The sequence below is a fragment of the Dunckerocampus dactyliophorus genome, chromosome 18 (assembly GCF_027744805.1).
Source record: "Dunckerocampus dactyliophorus isolate RoL2022-P2 chromosome 18, RoL_Ddac_1.1, whole genome shotgun sequence".
Taxonomy (NCBI): Eukaryota; Metazoa; Chordata; class Actinopteri; order Syngnathiformes; family Syngnathidae; genus Dunckerocampus; species Dunckerocampus dactyliophorus.
The window spans coordinates 1,330,049-1,352,620 of record NC_072836.1 but is presented as its reverse complement, the minus strand read 5'-3'; the positions used below and the strand labels follow the sequence as shown (position 1 = coordinate 1,352,620).

Sequence of the window (22,572 nt, the reverse complement as noted above, 5' to 3'; positions counted from 1 at the left end):
AAAGCACGTGTGAATCAAATATACCACATATTCGCCAAACTCTCTTCTTTCGGCCGGACTGCGCCAGTATAAACAACGTACAAATCACGACGTAGCAGAACTCGACTGCTTGTCTGTATACGATAACGTTTCTTTTGACGTTTTTGCCACACATTCCGCCACAACGGAGTCTCACAATGCTAGCATTAGCATCCCGGCGTCTGGCTGTAAAGTAGTGACGTCTTCTTCTCGGTCCATTTGATAGTTGGACATGCGCATTGCTGACACCCAGAGGACGTTAGTGGTACTGTAAAGCACCATTTTGTGCTCATTTTGTGCATGCGAAGCGCTTTATTGTTGGGGATGACTTTATATGGATTAAATTGGAATTCAAACATCGAAATCGTCTAACTGTGGCACTTTTACACACATTTACACCCCCCCCACACACTCCAGAGGGACTTTACTTTGAAAAGCTATCCCACAGCTTGGCCAGTGCAAGCTTAACTGCTGTCTGACGTGTGTGCATATGCATGCAGAAGACAGACCCACTGGGGAAAAGAGGGAGTCTAACAGTCTATTATTATGGAGAATAAATGTAAGAATCGATTACAACACTGAAAGGTACAGTTTAAGTAGGAGTTTGGAGGGTTTTTGTGGTGAATGATCTCATCTTGGTAACTGCATAATGCATCAATTGTGGAGAATATAATGAATTCATCATTATATTCATTATATTTGATAACCTAATACTAACTGATATCCTTAGATGTCACCCCCCTGATGCCCACCACTCCTAAGTGACGTTACGGCAGCCTTAGTTCTATTATTACTACTTATCACTCCCTCACACCCATGAATGCACCACACACACTACCCAACACACAGATCACTTCCAGTCACTGCAAACTGGTGCTGCAATGCAGGTCCAATAAATAAAAGCACGCTTTTAAAAAGAAACGTGAGAGACTGCGTGGCACCTCGAGCTATTCACACACACAGACTGAGCTATGGCTGTGGCGAGGACACTATAAAAAATGAAAACGCATCATCTTGTCTGTCTGGTTTTAAGCCAGAAAAAGCACCAACTCTAATTCGGCCTGGTCAATCGGAAACCTTTATTCTTGAAGACTCAAACGGGTCTAGTTAGAATTTATTTATTTTTTAGCAAAACAGAAAGGGACACCAATCCAAATCAAATTCACAGGTCAATGAAGATACTGAACAATACCTTTAAAGACACAACACATCACTGTTAATTGCTGCCTGCCTTTCAAGGGGCCTTTTTTTTTGCACTTTTACACAGCACACTCTAGTGGACAATTATAAAACTGCAGTGTAAACTCCCAAAAACACATCCTGTCAAACACACAAGAAAAGAAAATAAGAATTTTTTTAAAAAGGGGGGGGGATTCCTTCAGCATTTAGATGTGACGTTTAGATGGGAAACAGTGGGGTGGGGGGGGGAGACACGCACGTATTCCCTTTCATCAATGAAATGCAGGCTTGGAACAAAGTCTGCTCCTTATCCACTTACCTGCACCACTTTCTATTTCATACACAAAGCCAGAAAGTCCCTGCGTTCCCTGAACGCCTCACACTGTCACAAGACAGGAAGTTACTGCACATGCCCAAGAAATCTCTGGAAAGAACACACTACCAGGAAGTTGACTGAGGTTGAGGTAGGTTTACGTTCGGCGTCTTCTTTTCACAGAGGTCAGGGCTCAACTTGGGAGTCTTCGGGCCCTTTCACCCTACGTTGCTGCCTTACACCCCACTTTGGCAAAAGCGGGCATGAGACATGGCCTACTTCAATGCCCATTTGGAAGGTCGACACACACGCACACACACGTACACACAATAAGATCAATAAAGAGATTGGTAACACGCAGAATAAATGGAAAAAAAGGAGCTAAACACGTCCTTCAGGTGTGGTTCTTTATGGTCGTTCAGCCAGAAAAAACATCTGGGAAGCTTATCGACGAAGGAAAACATTATTCACAACACAATGATGCCAGATGATATAATATAGTAAAATAAAATATAAAATATAGTAAGACCAGGTGTTAAAAAGCAACGCACAACAAACAAACCCAACCCTGAAGACTCAGATGACCCTGAACCCTGACCTCTGCTTCCATCACATTTGGCAGGCTGTCAACAACCAAAGCCAGCAAGCGTGTACGAAATAATTGGCTAATTGGACGGCAAGTACTGTACATCGTTACGATTGGCCTTTTGAGCATTCATTCTCAAACTGTGGCGGGAGTACCGCTGGTGGTAAGCAGGCTTCATGTAGTAGACTATTTCATGCAAATGAAATATTAGAGATACAAACACATGAAATCACTGTACAAATACAAAAAAGATTCACTGAAATTGAATTGAAATGGTTCATGTTTAGCTTCACACGCCACGAGCCAATTACTTGCAAGTACAAACCACAAAAGTGTGAAGCAAAATATTTTTCAGGCGGTATTTGATGTAACAAATGTAATTAAATTTAAAAAAAATAAGTTTTGAGAACCATTTCTCTCGAGCGTGCAAGGTTGACTGTAATCGAGGTTTGGATGCAAAGCTACAGTGTGATGCTAAGCAGAAGTAACAAAAACGGTGGTACTTTACAAGTAATAGATTTCTGAGATGGTGCTTGTAAAAAAAAAAATTAAGTTTGAGAATAATTTCAGTAGAACATGCAAGGCTAATTGTCGAGATTTGGCTGCAAAGCTATACCGATGCTAAGCGGAGGTAGCAAAAACAGTGGTACTTGCCGAGTAACATTTTTGATACAGTACTTCTTGTGGTACTTGTAAAAAAAAATGTAAAAATAAAATAAAGCTTGAGAACCATTTCTCTAGAACATGCAAGGTTAACTGTAGTCAAGATTTGGATGCAAAGCTACACCGTGATGCTAAGCGGAAGTAGCAAAGACGGTGGTACTTGCCGAGTAAAGTATTTTTGAGATGGTACTTGTAAAAAAAAATATATATATATATTTTGAGAATCATTTCTCTAGAACATGCAAGGCTAATTGTTGAGATTTGGGTATGAAGCTATACTGGGATGCTAAGCGGAGGTAGCAAAAATGGTGGTACTTGCCAAGTAACATTTTTAAGGTGGTATTCGGAGTAAAGAAAAACTTTTGAGAACCTTTTCTCTAGAACGTGCAAGGTTAATTATAGTCACGATTTGGATGCCACACCGGGATGCAGTAGAAAAAGGGGTGGTACGTGCCATGTGAAATATTTTTGATGTGGTTCTTGGTGTAAGAAAAAAAGACAACCACTGCTCTAGAACACGCAAGGTTACAGTAACTGCAGTCAACATTTGGATGCAAAGCTACACCGGGATGCTAGGCGGAGGTAGCAAAAACGGTGGTACTTGCCGAATAAAATATTTTTGAGATGATATTTGAGGTGGCTTGAGAACCGTTTCTTGAGAACATGCAAGGTTAAATGTAGTCGAGATTTGGATGCCAAGCGAAACCTGGACGCTGTAGCAAAAACGGTGGTACATGCCATGCAAAATGTTTGGTGGTTCTTGGTGTAAAACAAAAAAGTCAACCACTGCTCTAGAACATGCAAGGTCAACTGCAGTCAGGATTTGGAAGACATCCCAAGCACAAGCGTGTTTAGCACCCACAAAAAAGGCAAGCGTGTTTAGCACCCACAAAAAAGGCAACTTCAAAAACGACTGAAGCGTCTGGAATCAACCTGCTGTGACACAAATTTGCAACACCTGTTTCCACTTCCGATTTTATTCACATACAAGGGAGCTGGTATTGGATTGATTTGCAATCTGTTTTGGTTTTTTCCCACATCAGTACCCCCCAGCCCAGAATCCCATGCACAGTCCTCTGCTCCAAATAGAGCAGAGTATTTGAACAAAACTAATCAGCATTTGTTTCCTTAAGCTGCCTTTATCACACAATTGCCCGCCCCTCCCGCTGTCTGTCTCACCCCCACAGTCCCTAAATGCATCTTCTGAGGAAAATAAAACGCTACTATCCTTTTTTCCCTCAATAATACGAGCCTTCTGAATCACAGGCCCTTCGTCTGAGACCTTTTTTCTTCACCTCCTCCGTTCCTTCCTTCCTTCCTCCCTCCCACTCAAGGTACCTCCTCAGTTCTTTCGGTAGCGGTTTTTGGGCTTCTCCCCGCAGCCGGTGACCTCACAAGAAGAAAGGCCGGGCTGTTTGCCAGAGTTGATGCTGCTCAGGAGGGCGGGCAGCTCATTGGTGATGGCCTTCTCGATCTTATCCAGCAGGCAGCCTCCGATGTAGGAGCACTGGGACGAAAGCGGTTTGAAGTTGGTGACCGGGTTGATCCCGAAGAAGTCGCGGTAGGCGTCGCGGTTGGGCAGGTCGAACTTGCTGACGTTGGTCTTGGCCAGGATGGATTTGAAGATGTAGAACTTATCCGGGTCGTCCACGATCTCCTTGAAGACGAGCTCCGGGTCGCTGAAGAAGCTCATCTTGTCCTTAAAGGTCTGGACGTAGCGGTCCACCAGGAGGCCGTGGATGCGAACGCGGATGCCGTGTTGGCGGATGAAGGCGATCTTGTTCTCCATGCGGTTTTCAATCACCTGGTTGAGATCCTCCAGGAGGGAGATCTCCTCCCGCTTGAAGAGCTCGCGGCTGGTGTCGGGCGCGTAGTCGTAGGGCCAGAAAGAGCTGACGTAGACTCGGGGGGGTTCCGTCACGTTGATGAGCGGCGCCAAGCTCCAGAAAAGAGCTCCGTAGACTCGCATCAGGTCCTGGGTGGCCAGGTTGTCGGCCTTGTTGAGGATGATGCGGATCTGGGACTCGCGGCCCTTGAGTTGGCGGAACAGCATCTCTAGCTCCAGTCCGACGTCCAGCTTGGTGGGGTCGAACACCACAAAGATCAGATCGGCGCGGTCGATGAACCACTGACAAACATCGTTGAAGGGGTAGCCTGGATGGAGGAGAGGAACGATGTCACCGATGTCTCCACCAACGCACCAAATCCCCAAAACTGGCTTTACCTCTCTCCTGTTGCTTGCGGTTCTCTATGATTCCGGGCGTGTCCACAAAGGTCACGCGTTCCAGCAGCTTGTGGGGCATCTCAATTCCGATCAACTTTTCCAGGAAGTTTTGCCCAAATTTCTCCAGGGGGGAGAAGGACCGAGAGCTGTCTGCCGCCATCACGATGCCCTCGACGGAGCGGATCTTCTCCCCGTGCATGATGACGGTGAACTCAGAGGTAGTAGGCTCAGCTCCTGCGGATGAACAACCATGAATGCATTTGTCTTGAATTCTAGCCGTGGGTGGAGTGACGGCGTAAGAACCTGTGTAGAGCTGGTAGGGGCTGTCATTCAAGCCCAGGAGGTAATTAATCATGGAGGACTTTCCTACGCTCCACGGTCCCAGGAACAGCACCATGGGCTTCGATGTGATTTCTCCATCTGTGGGGAAATCATAAATGCACCGTCAGGGCCGATGAACACCGAGACCAGCAAAGCACTGCAGGTTAGAGTGAAATGTTGACTGTGGACTTCTGCAGTTCAGTCAAATACAATGTTTGCGGACTTTCTAACTCAGTAAAGGATAACTTCTACAGGCCATTGAAAATGTAGCAGGGACGTCAAGAAGCACAGTCAGACGGAGCCCTTTATAGGGCAAGGAAGCATATCTGGCAACTTCAGCTACTGTGGCAACGCACACCGGATCCTCTCTGGTGAATAAATACGGTATGTTCGATCGATGAGTGTCAAAGCGTGCTAACAAAGTTGGCTTTCTTCATACATAAAATTGCACAGATGCACAATATCTTTTTTTTTCCTAACAGATACCGATAACGTTCTGCTTCCCAAGACCGAAATGGTACTGATAACTTTTTTATAGCTACTTTTTTGAAATGTAGATTTAACTGCAGGACTGGAAGAAACAGTACCCATTGATTGGTCCTCATGAAATATCACGACATTACTACTACTACCAGCACGTCTCTGCTATACGGAGGGGGAGGAGCCGCCTGCCGTGGCCCAGCAAGGTGCACTATATTCAGACACACGCTTCCAGCAGCCGGTGTGCTGCTACGGTGGTCAGGAGAACCGGACTCTAGAGCGGGAAGAGAACTATTCTGTTCGATAGAAACATCTGAATGTAAATTCAGGTCATAAAGGAAATAAATACCTTTAAAGAATCATGATATTATAAAATGTTTATTCAAACCAATTCCCAAAATCGTGCCCTATAAAGGTTTTTATTCTAGAGCAGCGTTTCCCAAACCTTTTGCGCTCAAGACCCAAATTAGAAACAACAGAGCCAAAGTGATAAGATATCAATATGAATGGAATAGATCAAAGCATCTGACTAGTACAGTCAACAAGCCCAGTTTGGGAAACGCTGATGTCGAGGAGAGGGGGACAGGAGAGGTTACGAGCAAAGCCAAATGATTCCAGACCTGACAGCATTAAAAAAGCCTAATTACTGTGAATGCTGCACTATAGTGAAGAAACCAGTGGCTGTACACCAGAGCCGGCTGGCCCAGTAGGCTATGCAGGCATCTGTTCAGCGTGCCGCGGCCACCGGGGAGCACTACCAATCACTTAAAAAAAAATCACTTTCCATATATGATATAATGATATTAAAAGTGGGTATTAGGTAATAGTAGTTGGGTAAAAGCTCACATTGATTGGAAACGTAAAGCAATAAGTGGTTCAAAAACGCGTCATTTTGTTCCAATATTAGGCCATATTCAACCACAGAACAGCATGATTTATTCATCAAGTGCGATTTCTCTGAATATACGGTAAATAGGAAATCTGGCCCGGGCGCCACGTAGGGTCCGGCCGGCTCTGCTGTACACTCAAGAGCACACACTTCCAATGCAAGCAGTGCTTTTTGTTTTTTTAGCAGCATTACGGAAGGGGGGATGTTGTGTTTGGAAAAGCCAGGGGTTGTGTAAGTTGACTTTGGCCCCCACCTGAATGAATGCAGCCAAAGATGAGCAACACTGTTGTGATGCTGCACTCCTCCAAACCCATTCATACTTCTGCCGGAAGCCGGAAGCGCACATGCAACCCCCACCCTCGCACATTGTGCACCAAATAGGTTTGTCGGCGCTACTATTGGCCACAACATTAGGTACACCACTAGCGTCAGGTAATTATTACCATTATTGCGCTTGTGGTGTGAGAGTAAGACAATGATGAGGGGGTGTACCTATTGTTGTGGCCCACTAAGTGGGGTGGCAAGGAAGGGGCGGTGCCATGCACAGATAAGCCCCACCCACACCCACCTGTGGCTGCGTCCCCCAGGGTTCGTCCAGGGTAGGCTGTTAGATGAGGGGATGGGGGTGGGAGGTAAGGGAGAGTGAGGAGAGCACGGTGAGGGAGGGAGTATGGATGGGTGGGTGGGAGATCCTGGCTGGAATATACTTGAAATGACTCAGTTGACGTGTGCCCCCCCCCAAGCAAAAAGGCATTTAAAAATAGAAACTTTTTCATTGGAACTTTGGAAGTGGAATGAAATGGACGTAAATATGACAATAATGGATTGGCTGAAGGTGTGAAAATGTGTCCAACCCAAACAAAACAGACCCACGGCCGACCCCCAAGCCTCAGCGCTACCTGAGATCTCGTGCTGCCTCAGCTCGTTGTACTTGTAGGCCTGCTCCATGGGCTTGATGGAGGTGTGGTAGATCTTCCGCAACCGCTGCAGAGCCGCTGCGGGACAAAGACGTCAACGTAAGAAACAAGCAGCAAATAACAATGTATGCATGGACTGTATATATACAGTATATATACGGTATATATATATATATATATATATATATATATATATATATATATATATATATATATATATATATATATATATACCGTATATATTGCCCATACACGTGCGTGTGTGTACATTTATTTTGTGCGGTATATATTGTAATACTACATATTGTAATATTACTTTACACTAACTTACTTATCCACATTATTTTATTTTATTGTATTTTAATTAAACTTCATTTTTATTTTATTGTATTTTATTGATTATTTGCAGGCTGGGTGTTCTACGTCAAGAGGAAAACAAAATGTGAAAATGTGAGCATGGCTATTCTTGTTTTTTGTATGCGTTGTCTCATATTACATGATTGATGCTCAATAAATGTTTTTTTTTTTAATGGAAAGAAAGAAAGAAAAAGAAACAAGCAGTCTGGTCACTTTCAATTTTATTTTAATTTAGTTTTATTTATTATTTCTTTGATTTTGTTTTGCAGGGTGGGCTGGCGGGTGGGTATTCTCTGTTAAAAAGGGAACAAATTTGAAAATGTGAGCATGGCAATTCTTGTTTGCTTCAAGATTGAAGAGTTTTATTGTCATGTGCACAGTAAAACTGGTGGTTCTGCTATGCAATGAAATTCTTGTTCTGTTCATTCTCCCAGAAAAAGAAAGAAAAACACAAGAAAATGAATAAGAACATCAGAAACATAACATTTTTGTACACATTGTCTCATATTACATGCTCAATTACAAATAATTAAAAAAAGAGAAAAAAAAACAGTCTGGTCATTTTTTATTTAATGAAATTGTTATTGTATTTTATTTCTTATTTTTGGGGGGGCTGCAGGGTGGGATAGCAGGTGGATATTGTATGTTAAAAAGGAAAAAAAAAATCTGAAAATGCAAGCATGACAATTCTTATTTTTTTCTATGCATTGTCTGATATTAAATGGTTGATAATCAATAATATATATATATTTTTTTAATGAAAAGAAACAAGCAGCCTGGTCACTTGTTGCTATGCAGAATTTATAGGAGGCCACCGAGGCCAATGAAAAAAATGAGCATTTGCAGGCCACGCCCTGTTGAATGGAAATAAAAGGGGTAGGCGCTGTTATTTGGACACAATCACGTGTTTAGAGTAGACACAGAAAAACATCAAGAACCAAGACACGTTTTACAGCGCCACCGTGTGGTTTAATTGTCAGAAAAATAATAGCACAGGGAACACAGTAGGGGTGCAGGTTTTGACACATTTCCGCCCTTGTGTGTTCAACGGCACAGGAGTAGAAGGGTTAGCTTACACAAAAATGTACAGGATAGCTTTAATGTCTGCGTGTGAACGGTAGCGTCTATGAACTCAGGTCATTACAGTTCCCCCCAGGGGAAAAAAGGGCCAATTAATTGGGGCATGGTGTCTATTATAACAAAGGAGCAGGGGAAGTACAATGTTGCCTTGGTTAACGCCATTCATCTGTTCCAGAAGGTCCGACTCAAACCAAAACGGACTCTAACCAAAGCAAATGTTCCCATAGAAAATAATGTCAATCCAATTCATCCATTCCAGATACCCAAAACATGTTTCTCTTTTGTGCGGTCCATGTATTTTCTAACATCGTGTATCGCTCTCTAGCGTAGCAAGACGCTGTTGCTCTAAAATGGGGCCCGCGGCCCACAATGCATTGTGCGATCACACGCAAGTGTCACGAGATTTCGTCTTCGCTGTGTGATCCAAGATGGCAGTGTAAACAAACCGGGCGGTATTTTGGATGCTAAACAAGCAGGCGAACGCAAGCCAAGGCAAAATTTTTGCAAAAATGTTTGATGTTAACCAAAAAATATGCTAACCAGGGCTGACGTTAACCGAGGTAACGCTGTACATACTCGTTTTGCAGTCCAGTCGCTTTTTCTGTATGAGTTATAAAATAAAGTGAGACCAACAGCACCATCTGCTGGCACGGGTGGGGCACGGCAGCCCTGCACACGAGGGGTGACTGGAGTTGGGCCCTTCCTTACCTGCATAGTCTGCTGCTTTTTCCTCGGTGGCAAAGCGCAGCGTCTCCTCGATGTGAGATCTGTCTCTGAGGACGGCGGTGAAATCTTCTTCTTCCTCTGCGGGAACAGTCACAGACACACCGCAGGCTGTTAATACGTCTTCAAGCTAGTCTTTCAAGCTAGTCTTTTCAAGTGACTGCTTGCACGGCGTAACAACGCCAGAGGTTTGGAATATTTTCTGCTTTCTGATTCAGTACGAGCGACATCCAGCTTTGACGGCTATCAAACGACTTAGATCACAGCTGTTAGTACGCTCAGCGCTTTATTTAGAAGGCAACCCCTGAAAATAAACAGACATTTGTTTGGCATCACAATGGGCTTTAGAGCCACCAGGATGAGAAGCAATGACGTCCAATCATCTTGGCTTTTCTCCTCCACATTTAGCCGCCAAGCACAGGTTGTCCCGCCTCTGACAAACGTGCTCGGGCGTGGAGCTGTGTGTATAGTTGGGAGGTGTGGAAGAGGAGGAAGGGTGGGAGATCCCCTAATAGAGCAGTTTCCACCATATTTACAGCACCTTTGTTAAAGATGATACAGCTGCAGCTGTGTAGGCATGGCATGGCATGGTCTGTGTGTGTGTGTGTGTGTGTGTGTGTGTGTGCGTGTGTGTGTGTGCGTGTGTGTGTGTGTGTGTATATGTGTGTGTTATAACCCAAATAATGCTGTTGCTATGTAAACACATGACAGACAGTTCATTAGGTACACCTGCACCACATACAAGACATTATTTTCATAGGGATTTATTGAACAATACTTTTATGCAGTAGTGGTGGTGTATGCAACTCTTATTGTCCGTATAATACCCTAACCCTAACCCCCACCCTATACCATTTGGATTGGATAACAAAGCTGTCCCTAACAATATGCACGTACACACAGTTAATCCCATATGGCCAAAGTAACAAGTGGCTATCACCAAGACCGTGAATGTCATTTTAAAAACATTTGCTACTTTCAGGGTTTTGGGTTTTTTTTTTTGCAAAACATACTTCAGTAAAATAATTAGGTGAAATAATTAGGTACATCATAAATTGGGTTAAAAAAATACTAAATTAGGTCAAATAAAGCTAAATAAACATACACATGCGAATACAACATAAGCAGAAATATTGCTGAAAAAAAATACGTCAGTAGTTTTGAAATGAGTGAGGGTGTTTTCGATGAACATGACCATGCACAAGAATTTGAAAAGCCCTTTCAAAGTCAAATATTTTGACTACATATACTTACATAATGTAAACTAATTAAGATTAGATGTCATTTAAAAATACACATGGAAATGATAAAACAAATAAACTAAATGGGGAAAAAATGACAACAATTTTGTTTTTAGGGAATGTGTATATATGAGCTACAAATTACCATAAAATAATAAATTAAACGATGATTAGTTTATTTTCATACTATACTGTAGAAGTCAAACGTTTCAGGACGCTCCAATTTCTGTGGAGGAAAAAGCTACAATTTTAAGTGTTAAAATGGTTTGTCTCTCTTCCATTCTTAATTCCCTTTTTTCTTGCCATTTTTTGGAGCATTTTGGTACTTTCTCCAGTACAATGCTGTTCAACTGATGTTCACAAGGGGATAGTACTACAGTGTTTTCCAACACTGTTTTTATGCAGACAGAGGAGGCAGTAAGTGCTCCAGAACTTGGAACACGCGCAGAAATGAGTTGCACCAACTGCCATTCCTGCAGAACAGCTTTAAACCATTTTGTGGGCTTTTTGTATCATATTTTTCAGTTTTGGGTAACCTTACGTTTTTTCTTAACCTTTTGCAGTTTTGCAGTTTTCAGTATTGTGCTGCACATTATCTCTGTTAAAAGGCTGTATTTAAAAAAAAGCACAATATAATTTAGATGTATTATATTTGATCATGAAAAATTGGACAAAATTTGCAAATACAACCATTCAAATGTTAAATTAGGATTTGTTTAGAATGCCACAAGTCTTTAGCTTCCTTGAGAAAACAAATTGAGTTTCCTGAAAGTATTGGGGGATATGCATTATTCACTCCGAAACTGCCTTGGGGATGAACCCTTCAGGCGCAAGTGTTCCATGTAAACAGTGTCCACGTAGAGTAGACCATTATAAACAGCAAAAAGCCTTTGATGCTGATGTGTAAACAACACAGTTTGTTCAACCCAAGCAGTAGATTGATCCATGTGCTTGTTTGCACGCCAATTCCATGATCTTGTCTTGGCTAATTAGGTTGTGAATGGCAGCAGCATGCATTGCCTGCATGACTAATAGACTCTGATGCCAGGCAGCACAATAACAAACTTGGAGCAGCGAAAGGCAAAGAAACGCTTTCATAGCAAACTTTGAAGTTGGCTGCAAAGTGAGGCTGACCGAAGCAAGTGTTGCTCGTCCTAGAAGGGCCATAGAGAAAATACTGTACTGTGTACCCCAACTGAGGCCCAAACAGCGTGGCTGCTGGTTGAGGAAGGACGCGGCAGTGCTGATTCTGCCTGAGTCAAGCTGCTAAAAATACGCCGGGCTTATATTTCTCTCAACACGGCGTGAGAACAAGAGAAACCAGAGCCAGGGACCAGAAGACAAGGAAAGAATGACTGCTAAAGCCACATCCAGTACTTAAAAGACAATACCACACAAACGACACCTGCAGCTTCCTCAGCAAGACACATGATCACCTTGGACTGTGCTCTAATTCACAATGTCCCAGCACATGTTGGAATTCATGTTTGCTCTCCGTGAACCTCAGCTCCCCAGTGCCGGCAGCACTTGTGCAGCCCCAGACCACCATGCTTGACAACAGTCAGCACCTCCAGGTGGACTCATTTTGCCAAGCGGACTCGTCCTCCACCGGCGTGAAGGCGTTAACACCTTCTGGCCTACTCCACGAGGCCCCGCAGGAGGCCGGCAAAGATCACAGAGGGCGTGTTGCTCGTGGACGCCGGGCCTTGCATCAGCGCACAAAATTAACCCTGCAGGCGCCAGGGGAGCTGAGGGCCCCAGGACCACGTGTTCGCCATGTGCTCCCGCTGAGGCCGTTGCCACACAACCACGCCTCCGTTTGGGGGAAACATTCCGGCAGGCATCGGCACATCCGGACGAAATGTTGAAAGCCCAGCAAGTCATGCCTCAACTTCACAACCACGGCCACGTTATGCAGGGATGAAGATCATTTTACTAGCATTCAGTCATGTAACTAGCACATAACATTTGCAGGCAAACCATAAAGACACAACACTAGTGTCCTTTACCACGTCTATACAATGCACACATCCAAATAATTGGCCTGATTCAGTCCAGAGCCTAATTTATGGCGCTAACAGGCTGACCAAAGTGACACTACATCGTTGCTGTGCTTCTTTTTCCTGCTTTGCTGTTTGTTGCTGGTGAATTTCATCGGGTAGAACTTCCTCAAAGCTTAATGAGCAGCAGACAAACGCAAACGGAAATAACACAAAAGCTTCATTATAAGGATTGCCAGGCAAGTTTAGTTACATATGTCCATTTTGCAATTGAATTACTGCTCTGTATGACATATAAAATACGAGAATTAACGCTATCTGCTAGATCTGGTGGGGCACTGCACCTCCTGGCCTTAATGCAAAGTTTGATTTAAAATTTGTTATAGATTTACAATAAATAAATATGCTAAAAATACTAAATGTAAACGTTAAACCCTTGAAAATCTGTACGCTTTATTACTCATTTAGGACTCCTTTTTGTTTTTTTTATTTAAATAACAACCATGTAACACTGTCAAATTCTCAAAAAAAAATGTAATGACAATTTTTAAAAATTTAAATAGATATTATTTAAAATAATGTAACAATGAATCTTTTATTATTTTTATATTTTATTTTATTTTTATATTTTACTTTTATATTTTAACATATTAAAAATCAACCATAAATGTATACTCTGTAGCGTACTACTTTTCTTTTATGTATGTCATTTGAAATTAAGTCCATTTCTTGTCATATAAAAACGGACAAGATCCCATTATTTCATGTTTAGAGGGCTCTATTAATGTTAAAAACAACGTAGAAGATGGTAAACAGGTTTACTATGTCTTACTTTCTCTTATTATGTCTACTATATTGGGCAATAGGAGTGTAAAGGTGACTATAGGGGTGTTATTTCATGTTTAGAGGGCTCTATTAATGTTAAAAACAACGTAGAAGATGGTAAACAGGTTTACTATGTCTTACTTTCTCTTATTATGTCTACTATATTGGGCAATAGGAGTGTAAAGGTGACTATAGGGGTGTTATTTCATGTTTAGAGGGCTCTATTAATGTTAAAAACAACGTAGAAGATGGTAAACAGGTTTACTATGTCTTACTTTCTCTTATTATGTCTACTATATTGGGCAATAGGAGTGTAAAGGTGACTATAGGGGTGTTATTTCATGTCTAGAGGGCTCTAATAACGTTAAAAAGCGTATTTAGAGGGTGGTAGACGGTTTTCTATCCTCTTAACTATGAAAATATTCCATTTCTCAATAAGGAATCCAACTATGTGGACACTCACTCATCACGGTCGGGTCTGGAAGCGATGAATGCGGTGAAGCGGGGACCAAAGAGAAAGTAAGCTCCCTGAAAGTGTTGCTAGCACACTAGATGGTAAGTGGTAGTCTTTGATGTTAATATAAAGCATTGTTATGCATGACATCAGTTTAACCCTCTAAAGAGAATCAGGTTGCACTCGTGCGCAGTGAAGTTAAATTGGACGACAGCAGAATTCCTCACCTCTGCGACTTTGTGCGAAATGAAGCCGGTACGAGTCTGCAGGTCTTTCTAAAAGGGAGAGTGTGTGAGAAAGAACGCTGGCACACGCTGGTTAGCGGATGGTAACAGGTGGCACGGCTCGTGGAGCTCCCCCATAGGTCAGAAATAGACCCACAATGGGTCAAAAGACGGACACGGGAGGTAGGGGGCAAGGGGGGGTTCCTATTTTAAGGGTTGTGACTCACTGACACGTCTGCTAAAAATGCAGTAAATATTACATTCACACATATTCCATGTTATACACGCTGTGAGGAGTCCTCCAAGGGCAAACACCCCTCAGGTGTTGACGTGATGTCCCTGCGCTCCGAGAGGACACGGGGTGTCCTTGCTAACTATGCCGCTCGTCTTTACGCCGCTATTTCTGCATCCTCATGTTTACTTGCTAGCTACACCGTCAGCAAAAAATGCCCATCTTGACGAGTGATGCCCCATGTGGTAAGAGATGGTATTATACAAGAAAAACCTGGTTGGGGGTGGGGCGTCACCCCCACCACCCCCATGCGCTACTGTGGTCATAGGGATGTCCCGCACACACTACATTCCACTAGAGGGGATCACGTGGAGATTCAGCACTTTTCTTTTTCCATTTTTGTTACGTAATCGCATCGACTCAGTTGGTGTGACGCACTAAACAAAATCACAAAAGCTCACAAAACCAACCCGTCTCTGGTTCCCATCCTTGCAGAGTGGATGAGTAGCATTTACACCACTACACAACCTTGGTATAAACCAAGAAACATTACCATAGCAACCTATATTTACACCTCTTTCAACATGGGCATGCAGCGTCGGGATTGTTGGGCTTTGTTGCTAGGCAGAGTTCACAGGGCTCAAGCCTAAGCGCCCCACAAGCAGCCACGGGAACACGGAAGGCCCGAAGAACATTCTTCCAAAAACAGCAATTTAAAAGTGGAATTATTTACACTCTCTTTGCAACTACTCTGTATTAAACGGTGGGGCACTGTATCCCTTGCCCCATACTACTGTGGCAGTACTACTGAAAGTACTACATTTCATTTCAAATATTTATATACGGTAAATGTCATACAAAAATAATCATATATGTATGTGTTTTAATCTAACAGAAAATAGATCTATAAAATCGATCTTTTATTATTATTTTTCTTACTTAAAGCTGCTGTATGTCACGGTTAGGCGCTGAGGTTCCGACATCCCGCAAGGCTTATATCCCACCCTCTTCCTGTTTAGAGCATGTAAGCTACGCCCCACGGAACACACGCATAGTTATGTTTGGTGTCAGCTAATGGTGGCGATTTGACAAAGTTTAGCTACTCAGGTTAGCTATCAGTTAGTGATGAGCCTATCCTAACAACAGCGCGTTAAGATGGCTTTTGGGTGTGTGCGCGTGCGTGCTACGGACATGTACGCAAATAGTGGACAGTGTGAGTGCCCAATCATCTTATTCGGGCCCAATGACCATTTTTACGCAGTTTAATTTTACTTTAACTTTGAATATTATTATTTATAAACATTTTTTTAAATGTGTCTACTGTTTAAAGTATATTTTATTGATTTATTTTAGACATGACATTTTAGGCATGGTTATTGTTTATGTGGCTCCAGCTCCTCACTCCCCTCAACAGGATAAGCGCTACAGAAATATGACTTAGGAATTATTTAACCATGTATCTGTTATTACTGCTATTTATTTTGTTGTGTGCTGCATTGTCAGGAATGGGGGGCATCTGCATGGGACACCTGCGCGGCCGTACGGCGCTGAGGGAAGGCCCCTCCTGCTTGGAGAATGCATGTCCCTACAAGGCCAAGGGCTGGGAATAAATTGCGATTGTGACGGTGCGGAGTGACAGCAGCTGCGCGGCGTATGGAAAGGCGAGCGCCGAGGCCGGGAGGAGGAACTGCGGTGTTGGGTTACAGGAGTGCCTTCCAATCTTAGACACCTGACGGCAGCCCGGAATAAAAAGGTCTGGCGGGGCGACGGGCTGGCCAGCTCAACGCCATCCCAAGGACGGACAAGGGTGACACGCGCCCCGGTCCGGGTCCCCGTCCTATTTGGGAGTGTGATGGGCTGGTGAGATATTCTCCTCCTATGGGATGTCATCTTGAGAAGGAAGCGGCCGTAAGCCTCGACATATCATCACACCGCCTAATTCACTTCACTTTTTAAAAATAACACACCACTCCAGTTTCATTATGAACTGATTTGAAGAGGGGGGTTGGTTGGGTGGGGGGGGCAATGATAGGCCCACTTAAGCCACTGGTGTCTCCATGACACGACTATTCGATCTGGAAGCTTCCACATCCAATCAAAGCATGAAAGCCTGTCCTCACATCACCATCAGCGCACATTTCAACCACAAAAACCGCCGACAACAAGTGTGTGTGTGTGTGTGTGTGTGTGTGTGTGTGTGTGTGTGTGTGTGTGTGTATCGTTGGTGGTTCTTACCTGCTGTGGCCTGCAAAAGCAGCAGGGAGACAAAACAGCAGACGGAGACGGTACCCTTCATGATGGCTGCCAGGAGACCTCTCATAGTGGCACACGCTATATATACCAAGGCGGGCAGAAGGTTAAAGGGCAGGCGGGGAGAGGAGGCGGGGCTTCAGCGTGCCAGTTGGTGCATGTGTGTTATTGTAGGTGTCACTGCATGCCAAAGAGAGCCTACGTGGACCAGCAGCTGACGCTTGGAGGTCACAGCTCACGCCTCCACGGTGAGCATCAGCTTTATTAGTAAAAAAAAAAAAAGTATTTGAATAGCAAGGAATATTACTCTCTATATGTACTCGATGTGAATACGTCAGGCCATCAAGTCAGGACATTTCAGGGAAAAAGCTGAAATAATCCAACAAAGTAGTTGTCATTTTAACACTCGCTCTACCAGAATTCTGCAACTACTACGTAGAATGACCGTAGCAGTCATTTTGACTCTTTGTATATAATTAGGATTATCATTGAAAAGATCTCAAAATAAATTGGTGGAATAGGTAAAAAACACATCAGGACACTAAATGAAAACTATAGTGATGGAGTGTTTGATTGAATTGACACAACAACACTTCTCTGCAATTACACGTGCAAACTCCAACTGCAACCATTTTCTCTGAAGCAAGGCTAAAGCCTCCATAGCTGTCACCTTCTTTCTACTTGGCATTTTTGTCTCTCTTGGGTTTAGAGTGACGCTATAGCTAGGTTTTAGCATCACAGAGCATAAAAAACAAACAGCCAACAGAGCAGGAGGAAGGGCGGGAAAAATGTAGCAAATAGTGAAATATGACACCCCCTGTAAAAAGCAGGCAGTCAATTTGACTGCTATGGTCATTCCAGGTAGTAACACTCAGATCTCTTTTGTGTTTTGAAATTTGAATGATAAAAGAATGTTAGAATAAAATATACACACATTTAGGAAAAGCCAGGGTCCTATGGGTACATAGGGTTTTTTTTTAACCAAGTTATGACATTGCAAATTTTGAAAACAGTCAAAATGACTGCCTTGGGAGGTCGAGTAAAAGACACGTAATTATTTGATGGCAAGTCACCCGTGACAGGAACTCCTCGCGTACGGCGGTTAATGGGGTCCAGACCCAACCGCAGCAGGATTCCTTATTTATAAACTCAATATTTTGGTAATATTCATATTTATTTGGAATATTTAAAACTTATTCATTATTAACTAATTCATAATATATTAAAAATTAATATATAACAAAAATGGAAAATAGTAATATACTAATATTCATAATTAAACTAATGAATACAGTATGTTTAAAAGACAAATAATATCACTATTAATAATTATTATTTTGTTTTAGTTGTCTTATTCAAACTTATGCTGTTCTTATTTGCTATAACCTGTTTTTACTCTTGTGAAGCACCTGGGACACCATTGGGATGTTGTAAGGTGCTACACAAATAAACTTTGATTTGATTTGATTTCAATAATATTAGTTCAAGCATAGAAAACCTGCTTACCGCTTTTTAACATTACTAGAGCCCTCTAGATATGAAATAACACCCCTATAGTCACCTTGGCACTCCTCTTTGCCAATGTAGTAGACATAATAGGAGAAATGAAGACATATCAGGCACACAAAAACAAAACAAAAAACAACCTTCTAAATACACTTTTTAACATTATGAGAGCCCTCTAGACATGAAATAACACCCCTATTGTCACTTCCTATTAGCCAATATAGTAGGCATAATAAGAGGAAATAAGACATAATATAGTTCCTTGTTTTACATTCTGTTTTGGCTATTCTCTCATCAAAGTAACACTCCTATTGCATACTGTGCATCTATTGGCCAGCGTAGAACACTGCATGTCACAGTGTGTCTTTCTGAATACCTTCAAATTGTCTTTTACTCTACTGAGACATTTTTATGCTTGAAAATGCTTCATTTAGGGGAAAAAATGTACAAAATTTGCCTCAATATGCATTTTTTGGACTAATAGGCCGTAGTCAGCCACAAAACAGTAATGGTTTATTCACTTATTTGAAAAAACCTCATAGAATGAAACCGCAAAATTTGAAGCACGATGTGGTAAAGGACAACTTTATACTTTTTCAGTAGGTCATTTTTCCACTACATTTTTTATTTTTTGTGTGTGTAAAGTGCTGCTACATTCTTGTGAGGTTGAATATGGATGTTACACTGTGTGTGCGTGTGTGTGTGTGTGTGTGTGTAAGAGAGGAGGACAGTGAGGGGGTACGTGTGGAAGACGGGGACCCCTGAGTCAACCCAAAATCCCTGACACAGCTCACAGAAGGCGGATTAGCTTTTTATCAGACAGCAGCAGAAACCCTGTAATCTCTGCACTCCTCAAGGAATCAGCATCTCAACTTCAAATAATCCCACACTTTCTCACCGCAGCGCGTCCCCGATGCACCACTTCCTTGTCCAAAACCACTAAGCATCTTCACTTTGGCGAGGAAGGACACGTCGGATCCAGCCGTGCCGTACCGTGACGCCCCCGTCAGCGGACACACGTATACAAATATTTACATTAAAAAGTTGGAATTTTTATAATTAATTTTAAATATAAATTTTTTTATGTTACAAAAAAAGCAGCAACTTTTGCGTGGTCATTTTATGAGAAAAGTGAAAAGAGGATGTTGTGAGATGTGGTAATATTACTAACTAATTGTACACATTTCATTGGATCATTTGATTTGATATATGAAGAATGGTTCATCATTCAGAAAACTTCCAGAATTCCAGACTGAGGTTGTTTTCATTTTTCATTTTTACGAGAAAGCTGTAAGTATCCCCCCAAAAAATACATTTTACTAATAAAATCCCGACATTTCAAATTTTACCATTTGCCATTTTTATGAGAAAGTTGAAACATTTTGCGAGAAGTTGTAGCAGATGTAATTTCACCAGAACATTGCCGTCATTCCAGAAGAAACATCAGAATTCTTCTCATTTTAAGAGAGAGCCACAAAATAAAGTTGTGATTTCACCAGAAAAGTGGAAATTGTAGCAATTCTACAAGAAAAAGTAGGAATTTTATGAGGTAAAAAAAGAAAAAAAAGAGTTGTACTAGTCATGGTCATTAACAGACAAGTCAAAATGGCAAGAGGAGGTTGCAATTTACCTTTTCATAGCTGTAATTTTCTGAAAATAAGTCATTTTATGACAAAAAAATGATGACTATTGACCAGAAGACAGAATATTTGTGGTTTTAACATTTCCAGAAGCCGTTGATCTATTGAAGAGTTGTCATTGTGTTCCAGATTGAGGGTGTTTTAATTTGATGAGGTTATTTTAATGCTTCATTTTATAAGAAAGCTGTAATACGACAAAATTAAAACCTGTAATTTTACCAGGAAAAAAAAACAAGATTTCGAATTCTCCAGGAATTTGCCAGTTTAAATACCATCTTACACAAACTGTGAATTGTTCAAGAAGTCGTAGTAGTCGTCATTTTAAGATGTAATCCTAAAAGAAAAATCTAAATGACTGTAACTTGAAGAGAAAATGACAAAATAAAAGTGGAAATTGTAGCAATTTTACAAGAAAAAGTAAGAATTTTACGAGGAAAAAAAAAGATAGTCGGAACTTTACAAGACAAGTCAACATGGTCATAAAAAGCTACAAAAATGTACATTTTCACAGCTGTAATTCTACTAAACAAGAAATATTCTTAGTTTTGACATGATGAGAAGTTGATCTATTTATTATTTTAACAGAAAGGTTGTTAGTGTAATTTTACCAGACTCTTTCGTCATATACAGTACATACAGTCATGGAAAAATGATGAGAGCACCCTTGTTTCTTAGGTTCTTGTTCATTTGAATGCCTGATACAACTAAAGCTACCTTTGCTTGGACAAATAAAACAATGGCAACAAAAATAGCTCTGTAACTGTAAGAGTCGCATGTTTTGGCAGTACAATGCTAGAGCTATTCATGTAAGGACTTACGAGATTGTGGTTCTTATGGAGAAAAGCAGGGAAGTTGCTCGACGTCAGCTCTTAAATGCAACTCTTATGAGCTACTGTATATTTGGTATCATCCTATTTGTCCAAACAGATGTACCTTGACTTGCAGCAGGCATTACAATGGATCAATCGACTGACTTTTTTCCATGACTGTAGAAATTAGGGATGCTCCGATCAGGGTTTTATTTCATTGATGAGTGCTATTGGCCAGGGGTGCCAGATTAATTCAACAAGTCAGAAGAGTTCCGAGGTCCCTTGACTGCCAGGTCATTACTAATAAAATTAGCAATGAATTAATGGGGAGGGACGTGATTTTTTTTCATGGGTCCCAGAATTCCTGGCTGCACCCTTGCTACTGGCTATACAGTATGAGATGAAAAAAGGAAGCATAAAAATCACCTTCATTTTGACAAAAACATATTGGACTTACTTCTTGAAGACAACGTATATCACCGGTGAAACTTCCAGAGGGTGAGACGCCTTCTTTAAGGAGACTTTGGTGTCTTCCACGGCTTCCAAAGGCAGCTCATCAATTATTATCTGTGGGCTTATTAGCTTAGCATTCTGACTGTCACACACATACGAGTGAGTGTTAGCCACATGACCGCGAGCCTCCGAAACGAAAAAAAGTGTTGTTCTTCAAATGCTGTATCAAATAAAGCTTTTGAGCGTGCTACCCCCGCCAGGTATCTTTGGTGGCATGTGTTAGCAGCTGGGTTCCCACACGGCAGACATGATGGCTTAGTTTGACAAAGACGTTAGTTAGGTGAGGACACTCTACTACCACAATGGTGCTAGCAACAGCTGATCGGCTTTCAAGATCGGCGTTGACGGCGTTTATCGGCATATGCCGATCACACCATTTTTTTTATGGAAGTCAGCCGATACTGATCAGTGGTCGATCGATCGGAGCACCCCTATATAAGATATAGAAATATATTTTTTAATTGTGTGAACATGCAAAGTGAAAGTTGCCAGTAGGAAAGGATGCCCCTTACTGTCCTGTGTGGCTATGTAGTGAATGGGAGGTGGGGGGCGTCTATTAATCGTGTATATAATAAGTGTGTGACATGATGACGATACACACATGTAAAAAAAAAACAAAGTACAAACTTTATTCGTCTGTCTTTACAAAGGCACAAGCCTCTTTATCCCCCAAACATTTCTCATACAAAAAATAGCTTTTGATGACAATGAGGGTGCAGGGCAGGAGGGAGGGGGGGACAGACTAACAAAAATGGGGATGGGGGGTGTAAAAGATGAGAAAGGGTTGTATATGAAAAAGTTATGACATAATCTCAAGAGTGGTGCCTGTTCTTGAACAAGAACGCGTCAGGCTCCAGCAGAATAAGTGCTTGGAAATGAATAAAAACAGGATGTTTTTACTAATCCATCTTTCCAAATGAGGCCCCCATTCAGTGCATGTGAGGCCAATGATTTCTTGTTGGTTTTTAAAGGAAAAGTGCACTTTTTTTTCTCCCATCATCCAAAATCCTTAAGTGAGACATGAACACACACGTCTCTCTTCTCTGCGCCTTCTTCATGTAAAACAGACACAAAGAGGCAGCTCATTAACGCACCGAGCCCACCGAAAGAGCCCTCAATCCACATAGA

General features: G+C 42.0%; 1 protein-coding gene across 2 annotated transcripts; it reads right to left on the bottom strand.

The window, feature by feature from the left end:
* Nucleotides 1-1,207: 1,207 nt before the first annotated feature.
* On the bottom strand, nt 1,208-21,531 carry srl (sarcalumenin). 2 transcript variants are annotated; one of them, XM_054759324.1, is made up of 8 exons: nt 21,389-21,457; nt 17,179-17,235; nt 16,962-17,057; nt 9,736-9,831; nt 7,573-7,668; nt 5,287-5,403; nt 4,984-5,217; nt 1,208-4,913 (listed from the first exon to the last, which is right to left on the bottom strand). In XM_054759324.1, exons 3-8 carry the CDS (start codon nt 17,044-17,046, stop codon nt 4,102-4,104), a joined length of 1,440 nt encoding a protein of 479 aa, XP_054615299.1. In that variant the 5' UTR covers nt 17,047-17,057; nt 17,179-17,235; nt 21,389-21,457; the 3' UTR covers nt 1,208-4,101. The 2 variants fall into 2 exon arrangements, with proteins under 2 accessions (XP_054615299.1, XP_054615300.1); XM_054759325.1 differs by lacking the exon at nt 17,179-17,235 and having other exon boundaries at nt 21,389-21,531.
* Between the last annotated feature and the right edge of the window lie 1,041 nt (nt 21,532-22,572).

What these genes read in the sequence shown, in the direction of transcription:
- srl (XM_054759325.1), bottom strand. Translation starts at nt 17,046, where the DNA reads ATGAGAGGTCTCCTGGCAGCCATCATGAAGGGTACCGTCTCCGTCTGC. An exon ending in GCTTTTGCAGGCCACAGCAG is followed by an intron (nt 9,832 to 16,961) that starts GTAAGAACCACC and finishes CTGTTCCCGCAG; the next exon opens with AGGAAGAAGAAGATTTCACC. An exon ending in CCGCAAGCAACAGGAGAGAG is followed by an intron (nt 4,914 to 4,983) that starts GTAAAGCCAGTT and finishes TCCTCCATCCAG; the next exon opens with GCTACCCCTTCAACGATGTT.